At 37.6% G+C, this 10,698-nt stretch overlaps 1 protein-coding gene across 3 annotated transcripts; it reads left to right on the top strand.

The window, feature by feature from the left end:
* The first annotated feature begins 971 nt into the window (after window positions 1-971).
* On the top strand, window positions 972-10,159 carry LOC109099633 (galectin-3-like). 3 transcript variants are annotated; one of them, XM_042773610.1, is made up of 7 exons: window positions 972-1,121; window positions 6,990-7,000; window positions 7,090-7,180; window positions 7,250-7,533; window positions 7,693-7,781; window positions 8,867-9,035; window positions 9,339-10,159. In XM_042773610.1, the coding sequence occupies exons 2-7, from the start codon at window positions 6,995-6,997 to the stop codon at window positions 9,495-9,497; spliced, it is 798 nt and encodes a 265-aa protein (XP_042629544.1). In that variant the 5' UTR covers window positions 972-1,121; window positions 6,990-6,994; the 3' UTR covers window positions 9,498-10,159. The 3 variants fall into 3 exon arrangements, with proteins under 3 accessions (XP_042629544.1, XP_042629543.1, XP_018968699.2); XM_042773609.1 differs by having other exon boundaries at window positions 7,090-7,207; XM_019113154.2 differs by having other exon boundaries at window positions 7,090-7,533.
* Window positions 10,160-10,698: the final 539 nt, after the last annotated feature.

Genomic DNA, 10,698 nt, shown 5'->3' with positions numbered 1-10,698 from the left:
TTGGTTAACATGAGTAAGCAGAGCCAGAGCCCTTTGTAAAGAGTGGGGAATATTTTTTGGTCACAACACTGTTCCACTACTGCAATTTGTGTTAATTAGCTTTTGATTATTTCACTACTATTCTGAAATAGCCTGAGGAACGAATATTCATTCATTAGGCGTGTCCACTACATAAACAGCCATGTAATGCCAGTTACCATGTGATGCAACATGTTTTTAACTATGAACAGCTCTTCCAATCCTTACCTAGTTGCCAAGGCAAATTGCTTTTTTTCCCCCATTCTTCTGTTCTTTTGTTCATCCAAAAAAAAAAAAAAAATCCATTAAAAACACATGTACTGTAATCCAGAGGTTAAGCACCTCAAACTAAGTGAAAATAGCAGTATTTTTTACTGATATGCTATAACTAAGTGCAAATAGCTAGATTAGCTATATTTATAATATGTTAAAATACCAAGATATTCTGCTAATTACTTATTGCAAATAGTGGCAATTATCTGCACCTCAGCACTGTAATAAATTATAAAATAACTTCTTGATTTATTTCAAATTATTAAATGGATGCCACCTTATTGGGACAAAAGCCCTAGACCAACCTTAACCCTACCCGATAGTTTATTTTCAACTTTTTTGATTATTTCCTTAATTTTTATTAAAAATAAATGCTTTTCTGATGTGATTCGAAATTTGAAAAGGGAGAAAAAAAGTTTTCGAACCCGGGTCGATCGCGTCAAAAGGAATATAACACACGTTTTATCATCTGCGCCACAGAATCTGACGAATAAAGAGCATCTTTGGTAATGTTGACTAGTAGCTCACACATTGGTGGGCGAAGCTGGTGTCTCTGCCAACAGGGCGACCTGTTTGCACTTAGTGTAAATAGACACTGATTTTCCCGACACTTAAACAGTTGCCTACAGAAAGAAACAGGGGGTGTTTCAGCACTTCTCGCGCCTATGGCCATGTATTTGTACCATGTGTGGGTGCGGTCTCTTCTCAGAAGAGCTGGGGTGGGTTTTCAGGCACGTGAGAGCGTTTATGAACTCTACCCGGAATTCCTGTCTGTGTACATACTGCTTCTACAGAACGGCACTTGTGTGACACCAACAGCACAAATACAGGTATGTGCCTTCTTTTAGCTTCTTTTCTCATTTTCAAAACTTTCTGAGCAGCTTGAAGGTTAATAGATTTGAGTTTGGTGTTTGGTGTTTGTATAGTGATGTGTGTAGCTGATGAGTTTTCCAAGTGCGAACAGAAGTGGTCCTGTCGTATTAACATGAAAGGCATCTTGAGAGTTTTACGGATAATAATAGTAGTAGTAATAATAATAATACTTCACAATTACAAATTTGAAAAGAGGAAGAGAGTCACTATTACGAATGTCACGTGGAAGTAAATTCCACAGATGAGGAGCAGCGTAACGTTAGCTAAAAGTTCGAGATTCCGTAGAAACCAAACGCGTACGAGGAATAGCTGAAGAAAATGTTGACGGTGATCTGAGAGCTCGAGAGGGAGTATGTGTTAAAAGTATGTCAGATGAGTAAGAAAGAGCCAGGTTATGTGAAGCAACATTTAGAATTCAATACGCTGTTTAACCGGAAGCCAGTGCAGTTGTTGGAGAATAGTAGGAGTTCTAGTAATTATCCGTGCAGCTGAGTTCTGCACTAACTGTAACTTGTGTAAATGTTTATCAGGATGACCATAAAAAAGACTATTACAGTAGTCGATACTTGAAGAGATGAGAGCATGAATCATTGAGAGTGCTGGGCGGAGGCGGTTAAAGATACGTAACGTTATGTGATAATAAGCCGTCCGAGTAACCTTGTTAAAGGGGTCATATGACGTTGCTAAAAAGAACATTATTTTGTGTATTTGGTGTAATGCAATGTGTTTACGGTTGCGGTTTAAGGTTCAAAAAACACATTAGTTTCCATATAATGTACATTATTGTTTCTCCTCTATGCCCCGCCTTTCTGAAAAACGTCGATTTTTACAAAGCTCATCGGTCTGAAAAGCGAGGTGTACGCTGATTGGCCAGCTATCCAGTGCGTTGTGATTGGCCGAATGCCTCAAGCGTGTGATGGAAATGTTAGGCCTCTTACCATACTGTGACGCCATCTCCCTGAAGGAGTCCAGCTGCTCTGCTGATTCACATCCCATCATCGGTTATCTTTTAGCGGTTTAGTCAATTTACTGTTAGGAGTAACTGAATAACTCGGGATATTGATTTATTTCACGTCAGAGGCAGGGTCGGGCACGTTTATAAACTGAATAACTTAAGTAATTTGTGGATTAGTGCGTACTGGAGACACGAACCGTTTCAAACGATTCAGTTCGGTTTGGTGAACTGGTTCGTCCGGTTCATTACTAGATGAGACAAAACCAATAAAACCCATTACAAACGAGGCATTTGTTCCATCCAGTGGGGACATAATTACTGATTATAATGACTTAGGGGCCATTCACATATCACGTCTTTTGTGATTGGAGAAACAACAAGCCTACTCTACACTGCTCAAAACTCATGTTTGAATCATCATTAGCAAATTATTTAAATCTAAAAAACGTACTTACAGGCTGTGAGTCAGAAGCGCCAGACTGTCCTTGCAAAGTTGGAATTGCTCCACTTTATAGAAACAGCCTTTGTGCCACAGACGCATTGTGGGCTACTGATTCAGGAAACAGTCCTCATCCTCCATAAAATGTGCAGCACACGTCTGAATATTTGGGCTGTTCTTGAACAGTGTTGTTAATACAACTTAACCACTGATTTCTAGTTGTGTCCTCTTTTGGAAGGCCAAACAAAGTAGTGTCATTTTCACAACAACACACACAGCGACTTCACGACATGGCAGCGGCGGCAACAGCGAGAATAAAAGTTACGCCTTCTTTCTTTGCGTTAACATTTAGGCGATGTTATGCAAATCTTCCCACATCGTGACGTAGACATGTGGGGGCCTGTTAGAATGAGCTGTTTTAAAGGGGCGTGGTTGGCTCTTAACTTTTATAAAGAATATCTCTTTTGATTTGAGACTTTAGTCTTTGCAACTTTACAGATCTTCTTTATGCACCAAGAGCTTGTAACACTCCAAAGAGAAAGGAAAAATTGAAATCGCATCATATGACCCCTTTAATATGGGCTTCAAAAGGTTGAGTATTGTCGAGGATAACACCCAAGCTCTTAACATGCAACTGTAGAACCATCGATACACATAGAGAAACCACTTGTCTTTAATAAAAAAAAAAAATCTTTTACCTCAGACAACAGTTAGAAAGAGAGGATGGAGGAAATTTAGAAGTTGGTTTCAGATGACCAAAGTGGTAGCAGATGAATGATAAATAATAAAGGGCCCAGAACTGAACCCTGTGGGACACCTGTAGTAATACTTGATGACTTAGATTTAAATTGAGTACGGCCTGAGAGAAGTTACCGACAATTCCAGTGGACCGCAGTCTAATTAGATTTCATGGGAAATATTGTCGAACGCTGAAGTTAAATCAAGAATAATTAATATAGATAGTGGTCCTGAGTCAGCCTCTACCAATAAATCATTAGAAGTTTTGATAAGGACAGTCTCCGTACTATGATAAGAAAGAAAACCTGATTTAAATTGTTCATATAGATTGCTCACTGAAAGATGATCATGTACCTGAGCCGCAACAACTTTTCCAGGATAAAATGGCAAATTTCGAAATTGGACAGATATTATTAAAGTTATTTGGATCTGCACCTGGCTTCTTGAATACAAGAAGTTTAAAAAAAATAAGGAACAGTGCCAGAAATAAGATAAAAGTGAATGATATCAGTGATAAAAGGTGAAAGAACTGACAGACAGACTTCATGTAATTGAATTGGAAGTGGATCTAATTGATGGGTGGTTGATTTAGATTAGTTATCTCATCTACTGTAGGAAGCTGAAAAGTATAGAGAATAGAGTTAAATGACTGTGTAACACTGAAACAAGATGAAGAACTAACTAAATCTGAAACCAACATAGACTGATTAATATTTATATATTTTTTGCATTAAAAAAGGTCAAGAAGGCATTGCATAATTCAACTGAGAACAAGTATGATGGCAGAGAATCTGGAGGCTTTAAAATATATTTTAATTTTTTTTTTTACATTACCTTCACTAGATGTGATCAGATTTGAGTAATAATCAGATTTAGCTGAAGAGAATGCAGTTTTGTAGCTTTTTTATATGCTCAGCTTACATCTGTTTGTGAACAACTGGTCTAGTTTTAAGGTACAAACGCTCCAGACGGTGACCTTGGGCTTTTAGCTTACGTAAATCTGGCCCCACATTCACAAAACATTTTATCTAACCTCTGAGTTCTCCTAAATAGCAGTAAAAGTTTTTAGCTAAGAGTTTTCTCTTTAAACCTATTCAAAAAAGGTGCTAAGACAAACTTTTACTAAGGAATAGAGAGAAGTCTTAAGCTAAGAGTAAAGGCTGATTTATACTTCTGCCTCAAAACTACGCCGTAGGTTGTGCGTAGTATGTGCAGGCTACTGCGTAGCCTGACGTGCACCTCTCCAAAAATGTCACAGGGCGTCAAATCTACGCGGACCACAAGGGCTGTGATTGGTCTCATCAACGCAGACAACGATGCAGAAGTGTAAATGAAAACCGACGCATATCCTACGACATAGAGGCTACTGTGTATGTCCGACGCATAAGTATAAATCAGCCTTAATGGCGGGGTTGACCTCGTTGCTATGGATGATGTCAGCGTGTTTACTAACTATGCACACAGTGATTGGCTGATAGGGGAGGGGTCTCTGTCAGAGATTTATTCATAGAAATATTGTAGAGCACGATGTTGCCATATATAAAGGTTTAAAAATAAAAATGTTGCCACATTAAAAAAAAAAAAGATTTTAAAATGCAGGCTAAGTGTCACTAATTAAACAAGTATATGTTCAGCTAATTGTCAGCCTCTTACATGTATGCTTCTCATAAACAATTAGTGTATATGCACTTAAACAACCTTTTAATTAACAGAGTAGAATAATCGTGGCTGATAGTAATACATGCAAACGTAAAAATAAAAAAACTGTACGCAAGAACAACTGTTACTTCTTGCCCAGTTAATGAAAACAAGGATATAATCAAAGGAAAATTTAGAGTTGGGATAACCTCCAAAACCAAAGGCGATACCTTTTTAAAAGGTCATTATCATCAAATGTTTCTAAAATGTTTAAATTCAGAGGCAGATTGCAGGCAACAGACATTTTAGGATAGTTTGTGGTTTGATCTTAGTGACTTAGGACTCCTAACCTTACACAGATTTAGGAGCTAGTTTCAGAGCTAAAACGCTTTGTGAAATACTCTTAGAGCAAAAATTTAGGAGTCCTAGGATTGACACGGCCATTGTTTTTAAGATTTTCTCCTAAATCGGGGAGTTATGAGCTACTTTTAGCCTTAAGATGCTTTGTGAATATGGGCCCAGGAGTTTACCAACTTAAAATACAAATATATATTTAATAAACCTAAACCAAAACAAAATCAATCATGTGATTAAAAACACCAATCAAACACAAACCCCAATCAAAATGATAGAAACACTTTTACTTTTGCTAGTCTTAAACACTCCCTCAATCTACAAACAAGACCTCAAAATCAATCTTAAAAAAAAATTTTAAAGAAAGATTGTTACTTTTGCTAGTTTTAAACACGTCTTCATGTGATTCACAGGCTTAGTGAAACTACTGACGAGTCTAAACTTGCAGTGTTCAAGTGGCAATTGAATGCAGATTGCACAATAATAAACTCTTGCTACAGGGGAATAGTTTAGATTGATCTGAGGTTGTAGAGATGTATGCTTATGTGCAACTATTCAGTGTGAATATTTGTACATATATTCCACATTCTTACTTTAAAAGCCAAAACATGTTAGTCATGTATGTTATAATGCACACAAAGCCAATTTAAAGGAACTTTATTTCATTTATCTCTGTTAAGAGCATGCATTTTTAATGATTCACACAGGGTTTATTGATAATACTGCATTATCTGCTATTGTAATCATCATGCATCCCCTCTGGCTCACCATAAATACAGTGCAATGGGTGTGGTGGGTGGTTTCATGGAAGAGTGAGTCATAGAAGCATGGAAGCATGTAATGTACCCCAGGGAACTAGTAATAAAATTTATATTATTTTAAAAACAAACATTGACTAAATGTATTGGTGTTTTCAAAAACTGCTTTACTTTTATCACTTAAATGCACCCTTATTAACCTTAAGTTATAGGTTAGAGACCATTTTTTAGTGGAAAGATTGCCCTTGTGCATTGTGGATTGTGAATTAATAGTGAAATAGTTCACCCCAAAAAGAAAATTTGTTGATAATTTTCTTACCCTCAGAGCATCCAAGAAGTAGATGAGTTTGGTTCTTCATCAGAACAGATTTGGAGAAATATAGCATTATATAACTTGCTCACCAAGAATCATCTGCAGTGAATGGGTGCCGTCAGAATGCGAGTCCAAACAGCTGATTAAAAACATCACAGTAATTCACATGACTCCAATCCATAAGTTAACATCTATTGCAGAGAAAAGCTGCATGTTTGTAATCAATTTTTCATTAGGATGTTTTTAAATTCAAACTGTAATTTCTGGCCAAAATACGAGTCGTTACAAGATGTTAATAGATGGACTGGAGTCGTCTGGATTACTTGTGGATTATTGTGATGCTTTTATCAACTGTTTGGACTCTCATTCTGTCGGCACCCATTCACTACAGAGGATCCATTGGTGAGCAACTGATATAATGCTACATTTCTTAAAATCTGTTCTGATGAAGAAACCAACTCATCTACATCTTGGATGGCCTGAGGGTGAGTAAATTTTTAATTTAATTTAATAAAATATTGTTTTAATAAAACAAATTGTGTCTGCTAACAGTATAGCAAGGCCAGCGCATAATGATTTTTTTTTGCTTGTTGCAAAATTAATAATGTCTTCTCTCTGTTTGAATTTCAGATATCATGGATGTAAGTGCATTTTATCACTTCAATAATTATATTTATCTAATTTAGCACAACAAATTCCATGTTATAATTTCCATTATGTTCCGTTTTAGCTTTCAGATGCCCTTGACTTCCCACAGCAAAATAATCAGCAGGCAGGAGGCGCAGTATGGCCCGGCCAACCAGCCAACCCCACCTGGCCTGGTCAGCCCGTTAACCCCACCTGGCCTGGTCAGCCCGCTAACCCCACTGCCGCCAACCCCACCTGGCCTGGTCAGCCCGTTAACCCCACCTGGCCTGGTCAGCCCGTTAACCCCACCTGGCCCGGTCAGCCCGCTAACCCCACCTGGCCCGGTCAGCCCGCTAACCCCACCTGTCCTGGTCAGCCCGCTAACCCCACCTGTCCTGGTCAGCCCGCTAACCCCACCTGGCCCGGTCAGCCCGCTAACCCCACCTGGCCTGCACAGCCAAACCAACCAGCTTGGCCTGGACAGCCCGGGCAGCCTACAGCTCCTGGGTGGCCTGGACCTGCACCACAAACCAGCCCCAGAGCACTAGTGAGATGTTTTCACTCTCTATGGATTTGTACAACCAGCACAGAGTTTGTTCTGTAGTCTACATTTTGGATCTTTTTAAAGTGAATGTTATGTTAAATACAATATACAGTTGTTCTTGATTTCTGCTCTTTTACTAAGTATTTACATTTTTTTTGCAAGACTGTGCCATTTGACCTCCCACTGCAAAGTGGAATCTATAACAAGATGCTCATCACCATCGCTGGAGAGATCAAACTCAATGCTAATAAGTAAGAACAACAACAACACATACATACAACAGTTTAGCAAAGATCTGTCATTGATGATATAGTAGATAAACTTTTTAATATTTAAGCCTAAATTAAAGATATATATGTTGAATTCCACATAGAATTTCCATCCATTACACAGCTTTAACATAAACTAATAAACTTAATGTGAAGCATATATGTCAGTCATACATAAATGAAACACGCACTGGTTTATTATTAACTATTTGCATCTATTTAATTTTATTTAAATGGTTTTTCAAAATGCATTTATTCAAATGGCTTTGAATCAGCATAAATCTTTTACTGTAAAAACAGTTACACTCATTGAGTTCAAAAGTATGAATACCGTAAAAATATGGCTAGCTGTGGAACAAGCAATATTCAATTATGATTATGAAAGATGCAGCTGTGGCCTAATGGTTAGAGATTTGGACTTGTAACCAGAAGGTTGCAGGTTCGAGTCTCGGTGCTGGCAGGAGTTGTAGGTGGGAGGGAGTGACTGTACAGCGCTCTCTTCCACGCTCATACCCATGGCTGAAGTGCCCTTGAGCAAGGCACTGAACCCCCCCAGTTGCTCCCCGGGCGCTGGATATAGAGCTGCCCACTGCTGCAGGTGTGTGTTCACGGTGTGTTCACTTCTCACTGCTGTGTGTGCACTTGGATGGGTTAAATGCAGAGCACCAATTTCGAGTATGGGTCACCATACTCTACAAATATCAGATCGAAACAAACTGATTTTGATGATGATAAATATATTAACCTGGTTATTGTGTTTTTAAAACACATTAGTACTATTATTAGTACTAATACTACTGTTAGTACTAATACGACTAATAATTATCATCAGTATTGATAATTATTAGTATTACTAGTAATATTAGTAGTAATAAAACTTAAAATTATTATTAGTACTATTACAGAAATCATACTTATCCATGACTGACAAATATGCATCACATTAAGTTGATTAATTTGTTAAAACTGCGTAATCCACATGGATGGAAATGTTATATGCGATTCAACATTTTGTGACATTCCTGTGTATTTCATGTGTGTATTCTTATGTTCTCTCCTCCAATTAGTTTCACAGTTAATTTTAAGAGAGGCAGCGACATTGCGTTTCATCTAAACCCCCGGTTCAATGAAGGCGGAAGGCAAGTGATTGTGCGAAACAGCATGATTGGGAACCAGTGGGGCAGAGAAGAGCGCGAGCTCCCCTCCTTCCCGTTTGTCCCAGGAAAGCCTTTTGAGGTGAGCATGGCATCAAACAATTTGGTTTCTTTTTCATCTCAGTGGTTTTATTTTGAACAAATGTCTTAAATATTTACTTTCGGGCCCTCATTTTATTTAAAGACATTAGAGAATGTCTAAGATATCAGATAGCTGGATGTCAGTGTGGAAAAGCAGAAAAAGGTCCTGAAATAGCATCACTAAAAATACTGCAACAAAAAAGAAAAAATTGTTTTGTTTTGTACTTGCCATGTTTGGTCAAAACTACATGTTCTGTTGCATGCTTGTTTAATTGCAACTGATTAAATTTGCTTTTAATTTCAGCTGAAGATCTTATGCACTGACACTGAATTCAAAGTGGCTGTGAACAAATCGCACCTTCTGGAATACAAACATCGGATCCGTGAGCTCAACCAGATCAGAGATCTTAGTGTCTACGGTGATGTCACCCTCAGCTCTGTAAACGTGGAGACGCTGCAGTGAAATCATACTACAGATTCTGGCATAGTCAGGTCTTTTAACAATGAAATGTGCGGTGATCTATTCAACCACATGTGCAAATTACTTCTCCTCCAGTAATCATCTTTTTTTAAACACTTTGTGTGTCAATAAGAGTTTATATTTTCTACAAATGCTAAAGTGATGTCAATTTGCAAGCAAATCCTGGTTTTCCTCAATGCTGTAGTTAGCTTTGCCACCACTAGGTGGGCCTGTTATTATCCGAGAAGGGCTGGTTTGTCAGAAGGTTCAATGATGGGGTTAAAGGAAACAAATTTTTGGCAGAAAATTAGCAAAATTATTTTTATATTGATACATGAGATATATGATATTGAAGAATAACGGTTGCTGAGAATAATGGTGGTGATCATAGTGGGGAATGTGATACTGGCCAGTCAAGAATAGTGCGTAATTAATGAGAAATTAGAACTGGAATAAAATAGGATTCTTTGAATGTACATCACCTTCAATTGTAATCAGTGCCAAAGAAGGTTCTTCTTGGTTTAACGATCCCATGATTAAAGAAACAACAACAGATGTAAACAGATGTTGTGTGCATGTAATTACATTCCTTTGTGAGATCTGTGTGTATTACACTTTTACTGCCAACTCCTAATATAAATAAAATATCAGCAGCATAAACTGAAGTCAAGGCAGTGTTACATTTTTAATCATGGAAACAGTCTGTTGGAGACGCCCTGAGAGAAATCTAATAGACCTGACCTCAATTATGCAGAGGTCTATTTATATAGTGCCTCAAGCACCTGATGAGTCTTCAAAGAGTTGAACCCTGCTGCAGCCCACGGATGAAACCTCCTGCATTGTACAACTAATGTGCACAAATTTCAAGAATGTTGTGATTGTGTTTCTATGGATTTTAGATCACAAAAGCTATCTTAATCCACTCATATTATAGTATATTCAAATGCCTCATGTTAATTATATATAGTGTATTTTTGTTTAGATTTTATGTTCTATCAGAAAATGTGAGATTCCTCAAATATTGTAACTTATCTGTCAAATAGGGGGATTTTAAAGATTTTTGCAGTTGAAGTGTTTGTGTTTAATTACTTATGTAACAGAAACAGAAGCACAAATCAGTGCAATAATAATAAGCATATAAAACAGAGTATAAAACCTTTTTTTATTTCACACTTTTGGGTTTCTATTTCTATATATAAAAATC

The sequence above is a fragment of the Cyprinus carpio genome, chromosome A17, assembly GCF_018340385.1.
Source record: "Cyprinus carpio isolate SPL01 chromosome A17, ASM1834038v1, whole genome shotgun sequence".
Taxonomy (NCBI): domain Eukaryota; kingdom Metazoa; phylum Chordata; class Actinopteri; order Cypriniformes; family Cyprinidae; genus Cyprinus; species Cyprinus carpio.
This window is presented reverse-complemented; position numbering and strand designations above follow the sequence as displayed.

Coding starts and splice junctions, on each gene's coding strand:
- LOC109099633 (XM_019113154.2), top strand. Junction 7,534..7,692: donor AAACCAGCCCCAGAGCACTA/GTGAGATGTTTT, acceptor TTTTTTTGCAAG/ACTGTGCCATTTGACCTCCC. Junction 9,036..9,338: donor TCCCAGGAAAGCCTTTTGAG/GTGAGCATGGCA, acceptor TTTTAATTTCAG/CTGAAGATCTTATGCACTGA.